Source organism: Acanthaster planci, linkage group LG16 (assembly GCF_054643075.1).
Source record: "Acanthaster planci isolate LZ-2023a linkage group LG16, COTS_SCS, whole genome shotgun sequence".
Taxonomy (NCBI): domain Eukaryota; kingdom Metazoa; phylum Echinodermata; class Asteroidea; order Valvatida; family Acanthasteridae; genus Acanthaster; species Acanthaster planci.
This window is the reverse complement of record NC_141792.1, coordinates 12,484,268-12,509,429: the sequence shown is the minus strand read 5'-3', so window position 1 is coordinate 12,509,429 and position 25,162 is coordinate 12,484,268. Positions and strand designations below refer to the sequence as shown.

Genomic DNA, 25,162 nt, shown 5'->3' with positions numbered 1-25,162 from the left:
AGGGGTTTCACCATTGGCATTGAACTTGGAATCTGAAAGGATCTTTTTAACTAGTCCTCGTCAGATTTTCTTTCCTGAAAAAGCTACTGGGGGGATTTTTTACCCACAAATTCTTCAACATCGTAACTGTACTTTGACCCAACCAAGCACGGTGCGTTAATATGTCAACCGCGGAAATGAAAAGTAGAATTTTTTAACGAGTGTGCATGTCCTCCCTGGAACAAACAAGGAAAATTGTGTGTTTACATGTCATCCGGCGTCAAGTGGTTAGGACTATTTTTGTCTTTTGTGTCCAACTATGGAGAGGACGGGAGAGGTTGTCAATGCATGATGATGCAAAACCACTCCACAAAGCACTAGTTTTGATTAAAGGCCAGCTGTTTTATTTTGTCATCCTGTTTGATTATAATGTAGGTTTGTGGAATAACGCACTAGCACAAAGGCAGGTTTTACAAAACTTATAAGAAAATATCAATCATTTCGCATAAAAATTAATTTATAATCCTACCTTGTAAACAAGTTAATTTTTATTAACACCATGTGAAGAACTTCTACAACAAAATGATATCAGCACAGGGCAATTTTTGTTTCAGAAAACATGTATGCATAGTAAAGGTTATTTTTAGTTAATCAACATGTACACATATTTCTAGAAAGTCATTTCATTCTTTCTGACATTTTGACAGCAAAAACAGAAAATGAATCAATACATGTACGTGCATGAGTATCTATCTGATTATAGACTAGTCAATAAGAACTAAAAGGAAACATTTTGCCAGAAGCTGTACCAACCGAGACATTCGCTCTGGTCACCAATTATTTTTAATCCATGGCTTATATTGTAATAACCATTCTAAGTTTCCAATGGATGTGACCATACTATATAGTCAGGTTCACAGAAAACAACTTTTGGTGACAACTTGATGGTCACATTTCTTCTCCATACTCTTGGCATAGGGCTCAAACCAACATCTGAATCTTTCCACTTGAGAACACATTGGAGCATTCCTGTACAGGCCATCTTAAGCAAGACAAGTGCACATTTCCATCAACGACAGCCCCCACATCCCCCCTCTCCAGTCCATTTTTACCTGACAAATCCAGCACAACTTGACAAAAAAAGTTGAGTTCAATTTTTCCATTTAACAAACAAAATTGCAGAAGTGAGAGAATTTTCACCCTCTGAAAAGCTATACCGGTGCTGTTTCAACAGCAACACCCTACGGACTGTGTGTGGGGTGCGAGGCAGTTTTGTTCCCTTCCGACAGTGCCCCGTGGCGGTCTATTCAACACACTGTGTACCATTCCCTACATGCAGTGTACAGAATGTGCCATCTAAATACACATAGAAACCAATAGACCTTTTTCCTGTGATGTCACAACCGTGCTGGACCGCCATGTGTTGCGATGGTCAGGAGTGCAGTGTTGTGATGGTAATCTACCTGTTCAAGATAAACTAGTCAAGCATGCAGCGTTCGCATTTGCACGTGGTTGAAGCTGCCCGTAGGAATATATGCCATCACCATGGCCAAGGCGGTCCACACCTGGTGGTATTGTTTACATTTAGTGCAATCCAGTCACGTAAGTGAAAAAGGTCTCTAGGGTCTTTGCTGGGGCATTGAGCATTGCGGTAGCAATGGTTTTCAAGTCTTAGCCCAATCTGTCTCCCACCAACGACAACCCATTGTGCCAATATCTCATTTTGGCCAGTAATCCCAGTGTGGTATGGGGGATTTTCAGTTTCCCGATTTTTGACGGTCAGCATTGAATTTACATGGATGTGCGCAGAAATGTGCATGCCTTTGAAGTCTCTCATCATTCAAGTGTACATGAAACTGCCAAAAGAAATGCTCAGATTTGAAAATGCACGCACCTCCACAAACACGGTGTGCTTCCTGAAATGCCTTTTCCCGTCATGTTACGTCACGTGAAAGCCCTCTATTCAGATGGTGTTAAGTTCAAATCCCACCACTGTAGGTTTGCTTTGTTAACAAAAAAATTAACTGCAACTGAACCATGAGGGTTCATCACTGAAATAATCTTAATGCCAAAAAAATTTCATTTCTAAAATATTACCTTACTCAAAGTAACACTAATGCAATATTACCACAGTTTGATGTTTCGAGAGCGTGTTTTGCGTTCCTGTGGCGTTCGCAGTGTCATGCTGTGGGGCGCGATACGTACAACTCTCTTGGGCCGGCTTGGTTTGGTTGTTTGTGTTGTGTCCATGTCTTCCTCCAATGGGGAGAGGAGAGCCACTGGGCTGTTTGTTGGTGATTGGTGCGGAGTTACTAGGGACCTTCTAGACCTGCAGAATACACAGACAGAAAGATATGTCACGCAACAGAGTTCAATATGAAGCGTTGGTTAATGTTTGGACTGCCATAATTAAGCCGTCTGGTGAAAAATGGAGGAGATATTTTGAACAATCCTTTTCTGATGCTTTATCTGTTGCTCGTTATCATCTGGTCTAAATCTGCTACCAACCTTGTAACTGGTCCCCCCAGTTCCGCTGACTTAGCCTTCTGCTCAGACTTCACCACAGGGGTGACACTCCTGCGTGTAACGCGGGTGCTCCCTGTTGTTTCCGAGGTGTCTAGTTTTGGCGTGTGGCTCCTCCTTCCCCTTCTTGTGGTTCCCGGAGCTGAGCTAGGAGTGGCACCCCTGCTTTGAGCACTGCCTCCGATGCTGGAGGAAGTCAGATCTAAGCTGGGAGTGGGCCCCACCGTGGGTAGGAGGGGAGTTTGGGTCATGGGGCGAGCCAAAGGGGTCATGACCTCCTGTATGATCTTCTGGGTGTGGCGTCGTGTGCCCGTCCGGGAACGGGTGTGGGGTGGAGAGAAAATAAAGGACAGGGCTGGAGTGGATTGAGTGCTCTTTCGCCCTGGGAATAAAAGAAGAAAATACTGAAATGAAAAACTCTCAACTAAAAATGCAAGGACCACAAGTTGAGTATAACTCCGAATGAAGCACTGCAGAGACGGCAATTCTAAATGGATACCATGGCTGCACTTGCGCAGCAAACCAAATACAAATTCCTCACTAAATGAAATTTTCAGTCACCCGCTCTACCTACCTCGTTTCTTTTGCACGGGCTCTTTTTTTATTTGAACCTCCTCCGCCTCCAAGGTTTCCATGGCAACATCCATCTCCTCAGAAGGCTGGGTACCTAGACACATAAATGAATTTTTAACAATGCTGTTACAAGAAATGCTGAGCCTGCCAATACACGCATTGCAGCGCACCATGTTCAAAGACTCCACAGATTTCAGATAAACTTAATTCTGTGCACCAATTGGGAAACAAACTAGTGTGCGCACACCATTATGCCAATCCTACCTGATGCCGTTGCTGTGAAGAAAAAGCTACCTGTCCCATGTAGGCAAGCTTACATTGCAAGGAGACAATTTGAATCGGATCAAGTAACTGCCCAGGACAAACAGTCAATGGGCGTCCAATTACCTGGTACTGTTTGTCCCTCGTCTTGGCTGGCAACTTGCTCCGACGATGAAGACTCCGCAGCCGTCTCCTCCCCACTGGTGGGCGGAGTCATGGGCTCCTGCTGGAGGAGGGAGGACACTAGTGACGCCTCAAATGGGACCCTGGCTGGAGTGGCCCCACCCTGTCGCAGGGCCAGCCCGGGTGTGGTCTGCACCGACATCTCCTGGTGTTCCGTCGAGGCGATTAGGTCCATGGGCGAGGTCTGGATTTCAACAGATTCTGCCCCAAGTTTCTCCTCAGAGTCCTCTCCTGCATCTTCAGAAAAATTGGACAAGGATTCCCTTCCCTCCTCAGTGGTAGGCAAAGGAGGCGAGGGGGAAGGGAACTCCATCCCTGCATCTGGTTTCTCCGGAGTCTGTTGAGGAGTGACAAAATCGTCCTCCTCCTTCTGAGTTAGAGGGGGCGATGGGCTGGGCTGTCTCAAAAGCAGCAGCGACGGAGTGAAGTGAGAAGTTGTGGGTATGGAGCGGGGCGTGGCTGTGTCAGGGGCCATGCGTCTCAATGGCGGGCGTGGTGAGGGGATCAGATCACTTTTTGTTAATGGTCTGAGTTCCTCATCTTCCTGTTCTTCTTCTGCGTCTTCCAAATCCTCTTGTTCATCTGTCGTTTCCCCTACATCCTCATCTTCCACATTAAAATCAGCAGCAAATGACATCTGATACTGCGACTTCTCTGGAGATTCTGACAAAAAAAAGGAAACACTCGACAAACTGGGCCAGACTGAACCACAAATTTAAATACTCTTCAACTTGTTCCCAGAATAAAAGTTAAGTGTGATCACTATTTATTTTTACCTTCCTCAGTTGTTGCTAGATCTTCCATATCCATTTCTCCCTCCAAATTCTTGAGTGTTCCAAAATTAAATGTGATCTCATCATCAACTAACATTCCTGTTCCCGATGTGATTTCAAATTTCTCTGTAGGGGGACTTGTTCGTACACTGGGTGACACGTCTAGCGATACATCAAATCCCCCTTGGGTGGTGGCTGCATTCGGGAAGTCAGCTGACTGCTGGGTGAGGGATTGAAGTCCAGGTGGAGTGGGTTGGTCTGACGTGGTGCTTTGCTCAGGGCTGGTGGAACTCTGCTCAAGGGGTGGGGATGCTTGCCCCATGGGTGGGGATGCTTGCCCCGACAGTGGGGAAGGTTTCCCAAGGGGTGGGGAGGGCTGTGCAAGGGTTAGAGAAGCCTGCACAGAGGGTTGGGACATTAGGTCATTAAGGCTGGGGTAAACAGAGGGCGACTCAACAGGGGGTGGTGTGTCAAATGAAGCTTCTGTGTCCATCGGGCTTGGTTCACTGTTGGAAAAAGATAATTTCAATCCTTTATTTGATGTTTCAATTTCTTAAACAGTCTTGGTACAGTTATTAAAAGACTCATCAATCTCAATCAATGTGAAACAAAACTGTTCTGGCAAACTTCTAAATCACTTTACAATCCTTCATTAAGAGATGAATATAACTTTAATATTATATCCCTGCCCAGATCCCTGATATCCACAGTGACACTTTGGATGAGCGTGCAAGATTGGCTAAGGGAGTCAGGAACCATGGAAGTTAAAGTGCACAGGAATCCCTCTTTGGGAAATTTGGGATGTGCAATCTATCTGTCATGAAAAAATCCAATGTTCTTGAAACGCACATTTTGACAGCTACTGGAGATGGTGTTCTGGCTTTCGTGTCGTCTGCAAAGCTGATCCGCTTGGGCAAACCAGGAGGTTTGTCAGATTGGTGTTCTGATGGCTTGGCTATCCAAACAAAAAAATCAAACTCATTGATGTGTCAGTATCTCACCTTATCCAAAATGATAGCAATGTCTGAATGCTCATTGTCCCGTCTACTTGGGTTGTAGTTGCCTCGGTAGGGAATAGGCTCTCCTCTAACCTAGGCCGTGTCCGAAACGGGCTTCCAGAGCTACGTCTAGGTCTATTGTCTACGCGTCTCCACGCATTTCTAATGGAGTGAAAACCTAGACCTAGCTCTAGACAAGAGATTCGGAAGCAGCCCTGGTTTCTGTAGAATTATTTTGTCAATTAAAACCCTCCTACGCAAAGATGCATTCTCAACACAGTTGTCCCATCAGTCAAAAACAGTCAAGTGACATGTGATATGTCTATGTACTGTGCAGGGGAAGTGGAAGGAATTTTGGACTGTTTTCTGACCGTTACAGCAAAAGGAGGGATTAAATTGTAAATCTCTATGCTTACCATATGCACTCTTTGTCAGAGATGGGGGCGTCGGAAGGTCTATTTCAAATTTGGTTCCTGAAAATACAAAGATAAATTGGATTTAAAATCCTTTTTGAACATTCAGAAAATAGCACAGAAAAACTCTGAATCAGTCACTCACAATGACTTAGTTATCTACTGATATAAATTCTACAGATGCACTTACTAGAGACATTTTTCTTGGATTTGTCCTCTCTGACTTCAGTGGTAATTCGCTGGCTGGTACTCCGCACTTTGAGTATGGATGGTATTGAGCGCGTAGACGGTGTCCCGTCATTCCTCACTTTGCTGGGAGTCTGCGGCACAAATGTGGATGGATGTTAAAAGATACCATCTCAAATTTAACATAAACTAAAAAAATTGCTTGTCACCACAGAAATACACTAGTGCACTCCTGGAAGACATTTCTGTATGTCTTCCTAGGAAACAAAAACGAAAATGGTTCAACAGACAGAGAGAAATGGACAGACTCACCCTTGTAACGGAAGGCGTCTGAAGCAAAGAGAGAGCAGAGGCACTGGTGTAGTTTGCTGGAGCTTTGGAAATGCTGTCAAGACGAAATCCACAAGTGCAAATTAACAACCCAAACGTTTACTCTAGTACTCTACCAATCCATTTGAACAAACTCACAGGAATTTACCCACATGTATCTGCTATCGTTGGTTGAATGAGAGGCTATTACTTTGGCAAAAAGCCCATGGCACACACTCTGTTGAATTTCAATGAACATGAAGAATCACTGACGGTGGGTGTGTCGCAAGAGCTTACATGGAGCGACCTTAACCTAAGGATGGCTGTGTGTGTGTTGTGTCAAACAAGAGAGAGATAAAGGGGAAAAGGCTGAATCCGAGTCAACTTGTGGAAGCTAACTGAGCACACGAAGTGATCGTATCATTTTGTTGCTGCTTTCTGGAAATCTGGACATGAAAACTTCGAGAAATCTGTTGATACCTTGCAAACTTCTCTGTGACCCTGATCGAGGTATCTCCAGCCAGCGTTTGCAGGTAGGGCCGTGTCTTCGTTGGTGATGGTTGACGTTTCCAGGGGCTGATGTCCCGCCCTGTGACCTCAGGGTAGATAACGCTGGACATTTCACTACAGGGGCAAATTTACAGGCACGGTAAGTGTATAAATAGAGCTTTATATTCAATACTGACACAAAAGCAATCCAGTCTTAAATCACATCTTGTTTGAGGATGGTCAAGCACAGGTTGGTGTAGTGGTTCCAGCCTTGCCTTCCACTTCTACGGTCCAGGTTTGATTCCTGGCTCAGGCTTTGTCCACATGTGCATCAGGTTTTTATTTTGTGGGTTTTACCCAGAATATTCTTTTGGGGGGGTTTTCCTCCCACCTCTCAAACTGTAACTGTCTCCTCTCTACAGGTTTCTTCAGGCATGCAAGCCACATGTAGAGTGTCTACGGTGCTTTTGAGGAATCCTCGGTGTCATCACCAGAAATAATTAATAATGAGAATAATAATACCCAAATCTTGATTTTGCTCGTGGGGTGATGGGAGTGCCCACAAAAGGTTCCATTGAAGGCAAATCATCTTCCAGCTCCTCAGCAACACTGAGATAAAAACCAAGGAAAAAAATTCTTAGAATGTGTAGGTAAATTCTGTGAATGACCTTTTTTGTCTTTCAATTTCAATTAAATAATTGTAGTGCTGAGGCCAAAAAGACAAAGACTTTCCACTACCTCATTTTTATTGGTGTTTCTTCCTGCTTGGTCTGGACCCTCGCCTCTGCAATGCGCTCTAGCACAGCATTGATGAGCATGGCATTGGAGAGCACTTTAGACGTCTTGGCTGGATTGATAACAGCAGACAGAGGTTTGGGTCTGCTGACTGTAGGAATGAAATGTAAACAAACAAATCAGCAGGTCTTAGAAAACTTATCCATTTCCACTGGTTAAGCTCACAAAACAAAGTCCTAAAGGAAAAAAAATCTATACAAATCTTGAAGAGCTCTAATATGCAGGAACAACTTGACTCACTCTCTCTGCGGATGAGAGTTGTTCTCTTGGTGGACGTTTCTGGGCCAAAGGCCAATCTGCGTTGGACTGGGGGGAGAAGCCTTGCATAGCTTTCAACGATGGCATTCCTGGCTGTCGCCCTCTCTCGGGCAGCTGGATCCATGTCGGCCTAACCCCAAAACAAAGAGAAACAAACTTAAAAAGCTTTGAGGTGAAAAACCCTACCTAAGTACCCGACATGAAATGTTACAGTCATATATTTACATCATAGGGCGGTGATTATTCTAGAAGATTAAGGAGCATGTGTCCTTAAGCAAGGCAAACTGCAGCAATTAATTCTATCTACTTGGAGTAATGGCTGCATGTTGAGAAAAAGCAGAAGTGGTTACACAGACGAGAAATATGGGGGTCTTAACTGTAATTTGGTTTACCTAAATTGCTGTCTGAAAATAACTAAAATCAAAAAATTAGAATGACACTCACCATGAGTCCTTGTTGTTTGAGTTTCTCATTCAGCCGTACAGCCTCCACGTAGCGTGCCCGCTGGAGGAAGTGCATGACGAGTAATTCCTGTGAATTAGGCTCAGTGGACTCTTGCAGGTATCGCTCCAGGGTTGCCTCCTCCTCGTCATCGAAGGGAAGTTTGAGAAGCTGGTCCACTGTCTTGGCTGAAGTGTTCAACATAAACAAATTACAGTAAAGTTAGAATCTTTTTGCAGAGGAAACACTGACAAGGGGAACTGGGGAAGGAGTGAGTGGACAAAGGGGAAAAGGGATAGCTAGAAAGGGTCTTCTGGTTTGAGGCAAAGCACCTTACTTTGTTGAGAGCCCAGAATGAGATGAGTAAGTAACTCCTCTGTGTTGGCTTCATCTCGATACTGTCGTTGGAAGTGGAATGCCTCAGCGGTCAAACTGGAAGATAACAAAGGGTCAAAGGCCACTTCCAGTATTAGTGAAAACAACTGCATCATGTAAATGCTACCAAATAAAAGCCCTCTTGGAATTAAACCTTTGTGATGTAACAGTAAAGCAACCAACAGGACTTGGGACTAGGAGGAGTAAAGTTGGCAATCCAGAGGACTGTCTACAGCTTTTTTTTTCGCTCAAAACTCACCCATTTGCAAGGAGTACCGTCAGGTAGAGCTTGACATCATCTCTGGTGGTGAGGGGTGGACGGGCCGTCCGGACATACTGCAAGGCTTTCTTGCTCTCGCCCTGGTACAGGAGGGCTTTGATGATGTGGCGGTGTTGCCACGGGGCAAGTTCAAGGGTCGTGGTGGGGTCAAGGAGCATGTCAATTGCGTTCTGGAGAGACATCAAAATATAACAAATTGAAAAACGGGGCAAATCAAAAACAAACTTAATTTTATGGAGCAAGAGAGATCTCTTGAATTGTTTTACAAAATCTACAGAACTTAGTTCTCAAAAATGGAACACATTAACACTAACTTACATCAAATTCTCTCCTGTCAAGCAGCGAGAAGCCATGTAGGAGTTTTATCACACCAAGAGGAAGGGAAAAACTTTGAAAAAATTTGTCGATCCTCCTGCCAAGCTGGTAAGAAAAGATGGAGGTATAATCATTTTTTAAATCTATGTGAAAACCTACATTAAACAAAGTGCTTTTATTAGTCCAAATCATGTGAAAATGTTTAAATTTATTTCTCTAAAGTCTAAAATCAGTGACTTCAATTTTTCATCAGTCTGTAAGACTTGAAAATGACATTTATGACAAAATCTAAGAATCTACCTCTTCTTTTTGTGTACTTGGCAATGGCGACACATGAAGAACATCCATCAGGAAGTATCCCACAATGCAATGCTTGGTTATCACGGGAACAGTGTCAACCAAATACATGTCTAGCAGGGCCTACACAGAAAAACAATTATATATCAAAGAATCAGAAAAAATGTACCATTTGGGGAGATTTATCTGTGATTCTAATGGTTTCTGTCATGAATTTCCTGTGATGAAATTGGAAATTCTTAAGCGTCGACGCAATGGGTCAACCGATGGATATATGCTAAGGTTCCACTTACGTGAAAACTTGGGGGCGGGTACAACCCAGTGCCTCCCTCCTCCTTACGATCCCAGAGGGCGGTGAGCTTGGAGCCGATCTCTGCGACAAGGCCGTCGATCATCAAGATATTGCTCTCACTGCTACTATTCCTGTGAAGATTCAGAGATGGCAACCGACTTGAACCAATCAAAGTTTACCTCCCTTCCTCCGTCTGGAGTTGAGATGCGATGACAACACTTTTTCAAATTGCAAGATTTTATAAACATGTTCAAGACAAACATCGCTTAGCACCAGAAATGTAAAAGCAGACATCTCTCATCAGTGACATTAAACTCTCAACACTCATTTCTGTAACTCGTCTTCATGCTGGTAAAAGGTCACACACACAATGCTTGAGTTTTTAAAACAATATTCTGATGCAACTTGGCTCAAAGTCCATTTCCAAATACAGACACTCACAGGCACATTTTCTGGAGTTGTAACCTTCTCCGAGCATAAATCTTCCTCAGACTGGCGGCCGGATAGTAGAACTGGCCCTCCAAGAGATCGCGCTCGTCTGTAACATCCAACACAAGTAATCAATTTACAGTAAGAAAGTGGCATTATTTTTGACGGACAATAACATAGTTCAGTGGATCAACCATTCACATTTCGTAAACAGTATTCTTGTGAAATTTAAGGCTCTCCATGGCATACGACACCAACACAGAGAAGGTTCTTGACAAACTTTGTAAACTGACTAACTCTAAACTGCAGAGGAGTTTTCAAGATAATTAACTTGATATCTTGGTCACTATGCCGTGACTGTCATCAGTCTTTCCATTTACAATAGAGTATGGAGCCGAGCAGATAAGCAATAAGAAAATTCACTAAACTGCTTTTCAACTAGATGATGGCATTACAGTAAAATTCAAGAAAAGTCGAGAGTCACAGGCCAAACAAGGCATACAATGGATAATCAGCTGTTTGAGGTTGTGATTCCGGGACAAGGTTAGGGGTCAAAGGTCATGATCTATGAAGCCTACCTAGACACTCTGGGAGCAGTCCACTCCTAACAAACCAAATGACAGCTTTAAGATGTTGATGGATGAGGGTCACGACGTTACATTTGGTTTCCAGATCCTTCAAACCTAAGACAAAGTTATCAACCAAATAAAAGGCACAGCTAAGTTGATTTCAGAGTTTTTAAGTATTTTTGATTTCCCAGACCTTCAAGAGCAGCTACATAAAGTTGGGAATCCAAACCAATATTTTCGAATTTTTCAAAAATAATTTCTTTTGATTGTTGGGACAATTCTATGCAATTACCTCTTTTAGTCAAATTTCTAAACCATGTGTATTTTCTTAAATATAATTTAAATTGATGAAAACTTATTTATGAATTTTTCAATTACTGAGCTTGTGACATCTGGAAATTGTTGAAAAGCAAATGCTCATTAATGCGCATACCTTGTTCTGTAGTGGTTGCTGATTGGTCAAGCAGCGACTGGATGATGGTGATCATGTGACCTAAGCGCACTGCATTCTGGTCTAGCAGTCGTCGATTCCTGTCATCCACATGGGTGCCTTCACCATTGTAAAATGGAACACCTGAAATCAAGTGTGAAGATTAAAATGATTTCTACTTTGAACTTTCCAATTCCATTCAAAAGAAATGCTACTTTTGCAAAATTTGTGCCATGCTTTATGTTGAATGTATCACGTACATCATAGTCTGGTCCTTTTCACTTACATATGTGGTCAATAGACTGTTTAATGCTGGTTACCAGTCCCCATGCCCAATCAAGGATGGTTCTCAGATTACAACCGGAGGGAAAATCTGAAACACAAAAATCAAAAAGAAATTATTCACTTTGCCGAATTTTAAATTTTATTCAAATACACCATCCAAAATGTATGCCTCGCTCTGACGATATTTAAAGGTTTGGGGTACAGGTGCATCTTAAAACAGACAGACTGATATTTTGAAGTTTGAGGAAACAAAATTCATGAGATACCTCCATGAGTCCAGCTGTTGATACACTGAATGACAAAGTTGACCATGTTGTGCTCCACAGTGACAGTAAGTAAAGCCTCACGTTGATCTTGCTGCAAGTCAGTAATGGGAGCAATGTTACAACTATGTCAAAACTTTCACAAAGCCACCAACTTGAGACCAATTTGAGTCTGACACCAAGTATGTAAAAGGCAGTACTACTGGGGAGATGTATAAAAACACATGCAACCAAACTTTAAAGTTAACATGTCAACCCTTAAAAGGGACAATCTTTGGAAGGAAATCTCTGTTTACAATTATATTAAGGGCCTAAACTATTAATGTTTGACTAAATAAACATATGATACACATTCAGGCTGAGAGAACCAACCGAATATAAAACAGGCAAGAACTGTAACATTATTTGCATGTCATTGACTAATCCTCAGAAGCACAGACAGACAGGCAAGCAGGTGGCCAAACAGACAAGCAACGTGACTCACAGCCGTGGCATTGGCTGGTCCCTGGTCTGAGGTATATTTCTTCGGAAGCAGTCCAGCCAGCCAGCACCGGGTGAAGAAGAACTTGGGCTCTCGCAAGGCTGGAGGTCCTTGCTGACAAAGATCTGCCAACACCTGGTAAAATATAAAAATAAAATTAAATGTTCACCGCCAACAAAGGTGTCCAAGTTTTCCTAAAACGTTCTCTGTTCCAAATATGATCATTTATGGCCCAACCAGGCATAATATGTCAACTGTAAATATGGCACCGAGGGCAAATCGTCACTTATTTCAAAGGAGTCATCAATGTATAAAACCACAGGGCAGCTTCTGACAGCGCCCAAGGTGGTAATTAGCGTTCGCACTGCAGCCATTACCTGTTTCTGTTGTCCCAGAAACTTAGCTGAGACCAGCCCGGCTTCCATAAGACAGACAACATCGAAGCTGAGTGCTGAGGGTTGAAAGTGTAGCTCTGGAGCTGGTACGTGTGAGGAGACGTAGGGAACGACGGACGCTGGGTTGACATGCAGGTCCTAAGATATAAAACGAGGAAGTGTGATATTTATTGATTTGTGACGTGCTATCTCATCAGTGGCTGTTTCGCATATCAACCCTGATAGTGTGCATGAGTGGTGGAAGACGTGACTTGCATGATTTGAGGATTTAGACTTTGGCCAAGACAGACATGGGTATGGTATTTTGACATCTAGGCACGCGTGGAAATGGTTTTTACCGTGAGGAAGTCTGGAGATGCAGCCTGAAGGATGGAGTCCAAGGAATAGAAAGCAAAGAAGGAGCACCCTTGTTTCCCTGGCAACATCCTAGCAACAACAAAATGGAATTTAATAATCAGTCTGAAGAACGCACTGCTTACCTACCCTACAAAGGTAACAAAACGCCTTGGAGAAGTTTCCATCCTCGTTTCAACTTACCTTACTGCTTTGGGCATTTGTGCATGGTACCAACGATTCAGATCAAACAGACCCAGAAAGCAGCTACTGGTCTCCGGCCCATCTGCTGGGTCAGATCGTGCCTCCCACACAAAGACTGCAAGACCAATGTCCAGATGGTCACCTGGCAAAACAGATAAATCCCCAAAGACTGCGGTCAAGGACCAAGCAAGCATTATTTCTTGTTTGAGATCATGACCTTTGACCGACCATGACATCAAAGCCCCACATCGTACTGAATTGAAACTTCACGTTTGTACTGATAATGAATGTCTTTACAAGTGACAGCCGAGTTCAGTTCAGCTGTGAGATGGTCCAAAATAACCCAACCCTTTGAGGGTTGAAGACTCAATTTTTCAGCTAAATGTTGAACTTCAAAACTTGAATCCAGTTCGCGGTAGCTCTATTGGGCCAATTACTAGATGAGGAACGTGGGTAGAGTGACTATCTTGCAAGGTAGCTTTGACGAAAGGGAACCACGTTGGGTAAAGATGTGACTAAGCAATCACCTTCTTCATCACAAGTGGAGTCTTCCTGCTTGATGGCACCTGGTGCGATCTCTCTGGCCAGTGGGAAGCAAGATATGATGCGACTGCCCTCCGAGGCCTGGTTCACAACGTTGAATGGATCCACGGTGAGGCTGTGGAGGAACCGGGCTTCACAGCTGATCAACTCCTGGGGAAACAGTTGACAAGTACATGTGGATATACTTTAGTGGATGGATTTGTGGTTATGGTGGATATTCATTGTGCATGTATTTTAGTGGATGATAATCTGGTTGATTTATGGATAGGTATCTTTACTGACGAGTTTATGGTTGATCTGTGGATCTTAGTCGATAACTTTGTGCTTGGTTATTGGATGTTTACTTGAAAAGCTTGTGATTGATTTGTGCATATTTCTCAGGGGAGAATGATTGTGGTTGATTTGCGAGATTTATCATTTGAAACATAACTGATGTAATGGTCAGTTTTGCATCGTGACCTATTTTTTTTGGAGTTGTAAACAAAGATAAATGAATATATTACTGGACAATTGCAGCAGAATTCTTACTTTGTAGAGGTGTCCGTAGTTGTCATGGACTTCTTTCTTTGTATACATCAGTTGAAAGAGATGAAGATTGGTCGGGACATCTTGGCTGCAGAAAGATAAATGACAAAACAAACAATGAGCCACCTTGTGGTGATACGCAATAAGTCTTGATACTAACCAGAGGTGAGTTTTTATCAGAGCATCTGGGTCAGCCTCCTCCAAAGTTCCCTTGATTGGTGGATTTGCAGATGTACAGGTCTTCCCACGGTGAGACATGATGACGTTATGGATCCCAGCCTTTGCATCAACTCATCTGGAGACTTGTTTTTGCTGATCTGGGATTTCACAAGTTGCACGCTGACTGAGCACGATATGGATTCTGGGAACAAGACCTGATAAATTATTCCCCCCCCCCCGCTTCCAATAGACAGCCCTTGACTACAAGAGAGCTCAACTTACAAACAGGCCTCCCTTCCATCACTTACTCAACATCTGTGGCCTGTGGTCCTCGCCCCACCCACAGGTAACCAAAATTCTCAGGGTCATCCTCTGGTTCCTGGTAGGCAAAGTGGGTGACTGGGGAAGGCTGTGTTGATATGGTGCTGCTGTACCTGTGAAAAGGAAACAAGTATTTAATCCTGAGTTCCCAAGATAATCGACCTGCCTGATAGCTTTCAAATACTCACAACGTTTCTAGGTTTACACACAGGTTTCTAGGTTCACTTACTCCAGCACTGGCACCGACAACTCCCACAGCTGGAAGCAACCAAAGCTGAAGCCGATGACCAAGGAACCAGTCTGTTTGAGATACGACAGACTAGTAACAGACACTTCACTTGGGTAGAAGCTCTTCAAAACGGAGTGGTCTGGTTTCCTGAAGTTGAATGACCGGAAGGAGTGACTGTCCTCTGTAGTAACAATCAAATTTGATATCAACTCATGTTATGAACAAACACTTGGTTTAAAAATCTACTGACAAAAAATATGTCGGTTAAATGCCAATAATGAAATGAAATTCTGATGAATTTTAAACTCTAAAAGTATTTTTTTCGGTTTTCAATGCTTGTCTTTTTCAAACGGAAAACCACCACTGCTGAAATCCCGGCAACAAAGTAGTTACTAAAAAAAACCTGTCTGATTGGGAGATCACTAACCCTAGGCCAGATAAAGGAGTGCAGTAGATACTGACCATACTGTGGGGTTTTAAGTCAAGAGGTCGCAGGTTTAAATCTCCTTCATGTCAATTCCCTCCTTTCATCCATCTTTTTTCACCGAAAGTTGTTCACCTGAGCCACTGAGGCCAAGAAAATCACAATGCAATGATTGCTAAAAGAAGAGCCAGCCAGACCCACCGTCCAAATGTAGACATACGTGCTCCCCTTTCCTAGTTGCCTTCTCTCGGATTGTCCCAACATCTGTCGACCTAGGCGATATGACCTTTGATCCCCTGGCCGTAACCTCATCGCAGCAGTCACCATCGTCCACTCGTACGTCCAGGAGGTAGGTGTGGCCCCCTTCTGTTCCCACAGCGATGATGCCAAAAAAGAGGCGGAGATGGTCCCCCAGTGCGAAGTTTGGAGCTTTGAGGCCGCCTTCGGAGGTTACAGGCTCAACTGATGTTACCTGAAGTAAAATAAGCGGACGAGAAGATGAGATCATCGCTTCAAACATGAGATTAAGTCTATCTGTATCAAAATCTACTCATTGGTCATATTAGACAGAAAGCTTTCAATCAGTGGACATAATTTGGTCGTAACCCATTCAGGTGCAAATTGATGTCCAGTTGGTTTGCTCGAGCACTGAACTTTCATCTGTACTTACACCCTGAGGAATATCAACAGCCAGGACAACTTTGGAAGTGCGGGGGTCAAATATGCACAGCATTCCATCACTGGAACCTGTCTTCAGTCCAACTATAAGGCTAGTAGCATCCTTGTACCTGTAGAAACAAACCCAGTTAGGCAATGGCTAAGTCTGAAGATTTTATTATTTGATTCCTACACCGTGATGGATTTTACAGGACTCAGGGTGGCTTGTTAAAACATATTTAGTGAGCTAAAAACAAAAGAAGCACTTAAAATTCCCCCAAAATAGAACAAATTTACAAACCTGTACTCCTTGATGCATGTAATCTGTACATCATTGGCACCGATTGCACGGCCAAATTGGAAAGCTGAACGTCTGTTTCCTGTGACATTGTCGACGACTTCTAGGACAGAGTTTCGTGCCAACCATGACCAGTGGCCGCCTGGGAGGATCAAACCAATATATCAAAAGAAACACACAACTGTCCAAAATTAATCAATCAATTAATAATCAATTCCTGATTACAATCTGATCGATAGCAACAACTGATAATTTGTAAATGCTGCTATTAATTAAAATTGAGTTTAAGCTTCGGTTAAATGGGAAATAAAAAGTTCATCTTTATAGCAACAAAGCAAGTGTTTAAAATTCTTAAAATCCACGTATTTTCAGATCATAAACCACCCACTAGCAACAAACAAAGATTTTGGGTATGTTACAAGAAAGTGTATAGAGCACCACAAGGACCATCTAGAACAAGAGACATTTTTTTAAAAAATGGCCAGTTTCTAAAACTGAATCTGCTTGCCCTGAAGAAGGTACTCAGTTACCGAAAGCTCGGCAATCACATATTCCAGAGCACTGATTTGATATTATATTCTTGTCAATATTCTAAATTTTCCTTGATAGGTTGAATAGAAGTGAGTTGTGAAGGGTCAATACATACCACTAGCACAGCCTCCAAACAAGCAAGGCCGCCCGGTTGACACAATGCCTTGAAGCGCTGTCAGACTAGGAGTACAAAGTGGCTGGACAGAGGAAGTCCAATGTGGGTTCATGGGTTGAGCCATCAGGTTGAACCAAAACAACTCTACTCTCTACTGAGGGAAAAAAGATTTGCATTTGGGATTATTTTTGAAATTTCTGAATTATGGTGGAAAGTAACTGCAAACAAATCTGGCCTAAAGGTAGCTCAGACTTGCTCAAGACTAAAAAAGATGTAACACCCTTTGAAAGTTCCCTTCACGGTTATCACGACACCCTAAGCACAAACTCAAGGAGACTGGTCTGAAAAATTCTCAGTGTTTTCTAAGGAAAAACCTTTCCCTATTACATCCATTCAACTTTTTAAAGACATGTTATCATTTTCTGATGGCTGACAAGCCACTGCAGGGAGAAATTAGTGATGGGGCTCTTTCCCAGTCTTCCAAATTTGTCTGTGACTTGGAGTACATGTGGGTACTTTGAAGGAGCTGCTTCCAAGACGACTGATGTAGGCTACAGTACAACTCTAGAGAAGTGATTGTGCCACAAGTACCAGATACAATTCAAGGCATGAACTAGTGAGAAAGGATGATCAACTAATTTCATCACAATCAACAACTGCCGGGCTGCTCGATCAACAGAGTGGGTGCAGGTCTACCGATTGCATCAAAAATTCCATTATGACTCGTACTTTGTAGTAGTAGCTAGTAGGGCCTACTAGGTAGGTGCGAACGCGTACCTTAGGTGTGTCTACGTTGGAGTTGGAAAGCAATCAGTTGACAGGCCTATTGCCCGAACTTAAATATGCAACTTTGCATGATCTATTCAGTCAAATTTATTACATGATTTGTTGATAATTCCACCATCAGCCATTCATGCCAAATGGCCAATCGCCTACTCTTTCTAATTCACTGTTATGAAAGATCAGTTCAAAAAAGGGAAGGTAAGTACAGTTTTCATGCAGGATCGACCAGTCGCACAAACAAAGCAATAGGGCGATCTTATATCGGCCAATTGAACCCTAGGCCTATCTGCCTATATACAGGCCAGTGCGAGGACCCACCATCATTTCCTCAACATTGTGTCGGAAACACCATCCATAATCGTAGCATCTTGCACAATAATGCGTTCGCTTTGAATACTTCCCTTATATTATTCTATTTCTGGCATTTTTCTATGAAAGTTGACACACTTTTGTAAATGCAGTGTTTGATTTGCTTGTTTAGTGAATAATCTACCTTTAAATAAAGCAGCTTTACGAATAGTCTTACCGAAATAATCGCGAAAGGTTCTAGGTTACCTCTGTCTGTTCGCCATGAACCGATCTACTACTTAATTGTAGTGTAATTCACGCAGCGCTAGCTATAGCTAGCTCGCGATCGCGTGAACGCGTGCGCGCGTAATAACTGTTTTATGTTTCAGCTGAATAGGCCTACCCACACATTAACTATATCAAGCTTAACAGTAATTATTGTAATATCACTATGTCAAAAAGTTTAAATTATGATTATTTGTACACTGACTGTTGGCGTTTCATTTGATAATTATCGGATTTTTGTGTTATTTGCACAAGGTACCAGAAACAACTTTGCACTTGAAACGGCCGTTGAAATGGTTTTGGCTGCCTTAATAGGCAAACTTTGGTCACAGTCCTAAAAAGGATTAAGTTTCTGGCATCACTTCTTTAACTTAACCAACTACATCTACAATTAAGAGCAGAAAATGATATTCTTCTCATCTTAATGATAATTATTCCCCGTTGCAAGAACAAATTGTGAGCCGAAAAAAGTTAATTAAGCCATATACTAACAGGTGGTCAACTGATGGCGCTATTTCATCACACCATAAAAAAACGAAAAATCGTTGGGCGTTATTTTGGGCCAAAATACACGCACGACTTTGACGATAGCTCGCTTAAATTTACAAAGAAATTTGGGCTTGCGGTTTTGCATATTGGGCGCTTTGCATGTTTATTATCATTGGAGTGCGCAAAAAAGCACAGGGTGTCAAAAATAGAACCATGTTGACGTTTTCCGCAGTGTAGTGTGGCCGGAAAACATCATCTCATCTCTGCAACCATGAGCAGAATGTAAGGACTTCAAACCGCAGATGCTACCGGTATATGTGAAGTCAGCCGATAAAGTAACTCTGCCTGCAGGAAGTTGAGCATTTGCTGCGAAATCTGGGACCGAAACGAACGAAATGGAGAAACTGGACGGTAAGCGTGCGAGGGGATGCGTGGAATATGTACCGGGTGGGCGGCGGGTGGAAATCTTTTCTACCTGTCATGCATACGGCGTGGGTACCGGGGTGTGTGTCACTCAGTGGTTTGTGTTTGTTTTTGTCGTTTCGTGCTCTCTGTGAATGTGATCATGGAGGAATAACTCACGATGCGTAAACTTCATCCCTAGTCGTGGATGCAGCCTTTCCAAGTTTTGGTCATGTGTCAAATCATGCATTTTTTGCCGTGCATTTTTATTTTAAGGAGGGTCACGGTGTGTGGATGCTGATGGAATGAGGCTCATGTATTGATTACTAGGCCCTATTTCTAAGTTTTTACAATTTCTGAAGTGGTTTCTGTCAGTATGGTTACTTCAAACTGGCCCTAGATTTTTTAAAAATAAATTTGTACTACATGTACATGTTGTAACATGCCTGACGGTATAGTCGCCAGGTCCCTTATTTTGTCACTTACTGTGAAAACCAATGAGACTTGACAATACACATGTAGGTGGTGAAATTAGAGACCTGGTGATTATACGGTCACACACGTATGTTAAGGGCTTAAGTCTGGGTTTAAGGTTTTAATGTCCATTCAGCGCAAGCTCTCGGACAGAGAGGAGTCACAGTTTTATCATGGAGGTAGGAAATGATTTTATGTAGTCTCATCAACAGAGGACAAAACCAAGGTTGAGGCTTCTCATTCAAGCACTAAACTTCATTTTGTGCACGATGCCTACATGTCTCTGCCTACCTTCTTCTTTTACATCGCATCAACAAAATCTTTTGTGAACTTCCTCAAAGTGAAAGTTTTGAGTGGAACTACATGCACATAACTAAACATTTTACTGTGACATTGCGCTAACTTTTTTTCCTTGCTAGCCCACTGGGCTAGTTAACTGGATATTTTACTAGCCTGTTTAGAGTTTTACTAGCCCGTGTATAAAAAAATGATCGCCCTGTCGCGCGAGCATCACATTTAAAAAAACACAAGTAAAAACACATCCACAATGATTCGGTTTTTGCAATCTTATATTTATTATCACAAAAAGCATTATATATTTTTATGAAAAGTTTAACAGGTAGGCTTATTCTGAATTTTTCACAAGCCCACCGGGCAACCAAGGAACCAAGTTAAGGTAGCCCAGAGCATTTTTCACTAGAATTTGTACGCCGGGCTAGTACTGTTCGAGGCCTCTACTGGTATATCTATACATGTACATTACAAGTACAGTGTTTTATTACCCAAGTTCGGGTCTTTAAAAACTTTTTCTTTCTAATTCACATAATTTACATGTACTTTAAACACTGTACATGCCTGGTATGGACTTGGAAGAAGTGTTGATATTGTAAGAGGTACATGTACATGCACAGGTGTTGGTGAGTTGTACCTGTACAGGTAATGTACATGTACGTTTGCACATTTTTCATCCTGTAGCAAAACAACATGTTAGGCACATGTACATGTACAAAGTACAATTGATATGTACAGAGACTTTACATTTGTTGCATGTATGATCCGTATCAGCAAGCACTTTTAGTTCAAGTCAACAGAAGGACCTGGGACTCTTCACAAGACTTACAACGTAAAAGGGAATTACCCGAAGGTCCACCGCTTCAAGTTATTCAAACGACATATTAGATATGTACCTAGCTGTTTACCTGTGTTAGTTCATGTAGTTGATAAAGTCATCAAGATTGGTATTCGATGCCTCGTTTGTCTGTACAGTTTTATCGCTTGCTGCATGTATTCATGGTTTGAGAGACTTCGGACAGTCAGGGTTGTGGAGATATTTCTTGCTTTGAACCAATGACAGATTAACACAGACAGTCAAAAAATCCTTCCACTTGCTTTGCCACAGTTCATAGACACTCATTGTTATTGGACTGATTTTGATGGACAGGACTTTGTCAAGAAAGGCCACCAGAATTCAGTGCCAGGTTTCGGTGCAAATGTACCGCTATTTGCATGTATTGGTACGTACATGTAGATGTTGGAGGTCCAAACTGTACATGTCATCTACTGCCCAAACATTATAACATGGTTATACATGTAGATACTTGTTTACATAGCCTTTGGCACCAAAGGAACAAACTCTGGCATGTTTGTTTTTGTTCTAAAGTATTTTTTCACTTTCAGTGCCACTTCTTGTCAGTGCTTGATCAGTTACAGGCAGAAGCTTGAAAAATGGCCAGGTGAAACCAAGACACTGTGTTTGTACACATAGTTTGCTTCCATTTCGAAAGAACAGAAATATTGCTTCATCAGCTGAATAAAAACCCCAGCCATATATGTCTTTTTACTCCCCATGCCTTGCCCGGCATACTGGTACACCGGCACTGTCTGTTGCAAGGTATCAGGTATCACTGTCACTTCTCTGTTGACTTAGTTGATAACTTGGTTACTGTTCTGATGTTCTCAGCTTTCATGCTTGGGCATACTCAGACTGGCACACTTTTATCAACGGTCTCTGGTGGTGTGGTGGTGTCCGTGGTGTGGTTCTCACCCCTCAAGCTTGGTGATCTTGGCACACCCAAGGCCAGCAAAGACCTGGGCATACAAGGATATTGCAAATGTTCAGCAGGGCCAAGCAAGTTGCAAATCATGACAATGAAAGCTGAGGCCTTACAGAATTGGACATGACAAGATTGGCTAGATTGGACATGGAACATGACAGGCACATTGGAGAGGACTCATACAAAAGTGAATGCATGTACATTATATCAAGAACCTTACTCCAAAATCTTTTTTTTGGGGGGGGAGGAGCAACTTGCCCCCCCCATATGCCACTGACATACCTGCACATATATGTCGATGAGGAAATGGCCCCAACCATCAGGAAGCAATTCACTACTGAACAACTTGAGATTTGACCACGCATTTACATCGACTTGTCAAGTTGCCAAAATGGCACGTACCATAGCTTCTTTGAAGTTACCAACAGAGAGTGTTGTGACACACTACTGATACATGCCACTGTAATCAGGATGTGAGAATACAAGTTTGGAAATGTTTATGCATGCCCGAAAGTTTATCTTTCTGAAGGATGACTTATGGCCCTTTTGATTGTAGTTTCAGTTAATGAAACGTGTTAATTGTTTTTACTGAAGGTTTGATCAAGCAAAGAAGCAGGCAAGTAGTCTGTGTTGAAATCGGCAGAAGAGTTGCCTACATGCACGGCAGTCACTGGCATCTTTTAACTAAGTGGCTTTGTCCTTGTGCTTTCACACTGTTTCTGGAAATGTTCCTGGAAAGTTTTATTTAAGTTTTTGTTGTTGTCTTGTGCCTTCTTGAAAAAAATTTTTTTTCAAAGTGGTTTCCACTTAATACAACTGAGGATTACAGAATCACAAACATATTAATTGTTTTTCCAAATCTTCCGATGACCATTTCTGAAAACTGAGCTGTGGCACAGCTAGCACTGTGCATAATGATACTGTGTCATATCCTAAAGGTTTTTCGCCATAATGTCGGTCTTCCCTGAAACCTTGCCAAACCTTTCAAATGACTATTGAAATGTGTACACCATCTGGAGTTTATTTTTAACTGTTACATGTACATGTTATCTTTTTGAAGTGACATTTTTTATCTATTAGCCGAAATCCCTCCATGTGGCTGTTTCATAATAGTGCACCATGCAAAATATGTCCACTCAGTACGTGTTTGGAACAGGTCGACAGATTTCATGCATTGTGATTGGCCAATGTGTTGCAAACTCTTGGCGCACTATTTTGAATCACCTGTATTACTTACCGGTAGATAAAGACTTCTTGTACATGTATGTACTTTACCGTCGTAGTTCCCAAAAATCAAGCATAGTTCAACACTTGGTACAGCAAGCCAGACACTGCACACAGTGACCCTAATGTGTCCCAACTCATACAGAATCCAACACTATCACCCTGGGCCTTTGATACCAAGTCCAACAAAATTCAACAAGAATTTAATTGGGTGTGGTACCAAACCTGCCAAAACCTAGCAAGACCTGCTATTGGAGTTTGATGGATACTGGGTAGTTGGGCTAACCCTAGTTCCCTAGAGTGATTCACTTGAACCTTCTTCATCCTTGCAAATCCAAAACGACACACCAGTAGTAAACTGCACAAACACAGTTGGACTGCTCATTTTTGGCATGCCTAATCCTCAATGAAACAATGTCAGGTTACCAATGCAGTACCCATCCTAACAGATTCCAACAAACCCTGGTGTTGGAATTTGGCTGGTTTGGGATCATTAGGGTTAATAGATCATTCAACTGGATGAGGGCCGAGTCAGATATGTTGATACATGTAAGTAAACAGGCTGTGAACTTGTCCAAACATTTTCTCAGCCTTGCCTTGAAAAATAAATGCCTCCCCTGAACGGAAAGGGAGAGCTCACGATGAGTATGCCCCCAAAACAGCCACTTCAAAGTGTCCAGGATCAGGAATGAACAACGTTAGTTTGTATTGTCTAATATCCAGTTGAACTACTGCACAGTGTCAGGGTCATAATACTGGTGCCATGTGGGCCTTCATCCAAAAATATTCATTGTTCTCCTGGGGCTTGTGCTACATGTGTGAATATTCCTGAACAGCCTTGTGCAACTTTTGGAAGGTTCTGATGCAGATCATAGTCATGAATGAAACATTTTCTAAATTTCTGTTTCATCTACCTGCATACATGTACATTTGTTGGTGCCAGAAGATACATACATGTGGACATGTACCCGGTACCAGTACTGTATCGAGTGTGCAGAGGAGCGCTCATGTACAGTACGGGGTTCATTATAGATCTATAATGGAATTTGTAGCGTCAGATGAAGGAAGGATTTTTGGTATAGACTTTTTGGTGACGCACATGTACATGTAAGCTCTAAAATCTTGCTGGTACATGTACCGGTACCTCTACATACAAAAGTTGTTGGGGCCCCTGCTTTATTGTCCTTGCTTCTGTGAAGAACAGAAAAGAAACTTTAAAAATGCGTCGTTTAACACAAATGAAAGGGTATTCACAAATTCTTGTGTCAACATGTTGATGTGCATGTATACATATATATACATACAGTTTGCCAAATGCAAAAATGCCTTCTATTCAGTGAGCAGTGATTGACTAACCACACATCCCTACTTCTGCAGATCAAAACAGGTTTCCAGTAATACATGTATCTGTAGAAAAGAAAGTTTGACATGAGATCTCTCTCCCACTGAGTCAATCAGAGCAACGATAATGATTAAAAGACAAACCGATTAGCTGTGAATGCCCCCCCCTACATTTATCACCTGTCCAATCAATTAATGATTGGAATTGCTCTGCCATGTGTCCACTCTACTTGGATTCATACACGTACATGTACATCCTAATGCCCTGCATTGGCTGCCCATGTAATTTTGATTCTTGCTGCATTCAAGATAATATTATGCGTGACATCCACTTGTAACTCAGCACATGTACTTTTTGTGTAAACAAAGGAAAACGGTTTAGTAAGAGATGAGTGGCAGCAGCATCCGGTGCAGGAAATTTGTCAGGTTTTTCAGATGAAAAAGTCAATTCCTATGTCAAAGATGTCTTTAAAACACAAATGAACATACTGTACCAGTATTTCTGGAAATTTTTCAGGAAAATCTGTAGTTCTTGGTATAAAATACATGTACATGCATGCAAACTGTATCGAATGATAACATCTGTAGGAAATGGCCAAAAATTAAGACATGCAGCCAACAGATTCGTGATTTTTAATCTGTACTCTTGTGTTACCTAAGGATACAATATACCCTTTCGGAAATCTGTAGCCTGACGGAGACGTGGCCTTGTTCATACATGTACATGTAGGTACGTCAGCAGTAGCGAAATGATTTTGAAATTGGGAGGGGAGGGGCAGTTGTTAGACCATCAGGCATCAGCCATTTAGTAGGCCGACCCATTCCACCCATTAGAGGTCCTGCAAAAAGTGAGGGGGGGCATGGGCTTCCCTGGTACCCCGTCCTCCTGCT

The 25,162-nt window shown here is 42.3% G+C and overlaps 2 protein-coding genes across 12 annotated transcripts in view; one reads left to right on the top strand and one right to left on the bottom strand.

The window, feature by feature from the left end:
* Nucleotides 1-359: 359 nt before the first annotated feature.
* Nucleotides 360-18,335, bottom strand: ahctf1 (AT-hook containing transcription factor 1). Of its 3 annotated transcripts, none has more exons than XM_022234344.2 (37): nt 18,241-18,335; nt 16,932-17,082; nt 16,289-16,427; nt 16,001-16,118; nt 15,532-15,802; nt 14,907-15,087; nt 14,665-14,790; nt 14,201-14,285; nt 13,657-13,822; nt 13,130-13,271; nt 12,931-13,018; nt 12,575-12,730; nt 12,201-12,332; nt 11,720-11,810; nt 11,455-11,541; nt 11,172-11,312; nt 10,748-10,852; nt 10,182-10,278; nt 9,742-9,871; nt 9,452-9,571; nt 9,155-9,256; nt 8,816-9,006; nt 8,519-8,613; nt 8,185-8,369; nt 7,723-7,870; nt 7,426-7,573; nt 7,210-7,296; nt 6,679-6,822; nt 6,202-6,274; nt 5,894-6,023; nt 5,707-5,763; nt 5,142-5,247; nt 4,296-4,798; nt 3,463-4,182; nt 3,077-3,169; nt 2,488-2,884; nt 360-2,308 (listed from the first exon to the last, which is right to left on the bottom strand). In XM_022234344.2, the coding sequence occupies exons 2-37, from the start codon at nt 17,053-17,055 to the stop codon at nt 2,104-2,106; spliced, it is 5,883 nt and encodes a 1,960-aa protein (XP_022090036.2). In that variant the 5' UTR covers nt 17,056-17,082; nt 18,241-18,335; the 3' UTR covers nt 360-2,103. The 3 variants fall into 3 exon arrangements, with proteins under 3 accessions (XP_022090036.2, XP_022090037.2, XP_087003316.1); XM_022234345.2 differs by having other exon boundaries at nt 16,932-17,085; nt 18,241-18,332; XM_087147190.1 differs by having other exon boundaries at nt 18,208-18,297.
* A 619-nt stretch (nt 18,336-18,954) lies between these two features.
* The window catches only part of LOC110979118 (uncharacterized), a 41,653-nt gene continuing 35,445 nt past the window's right edge, over nt 18,955-25,162 (top strand). For 6 of the 9 annotated variants that reach the window (XM_087147051.1, XM_087147057.1, XM_087147054.1 and 3 more), the window contains exon 1: nt 18,956-19,187. In XM_087147051.1, the coding sequence (XP_087003177.1) occupies nt 19,172-19,187 (16 nt within the window). In that variant the 5' untranslated portion in view covers nt 18,956-19,171. Of the gene's footprint in view, nt 19,188-25,162 lie in introns of all 9 variants that reach the window. The other 3 variants (XM_087147055.1, XM_087147050.1, XM_087147049.1) reach the window with 1 other exon arrangement.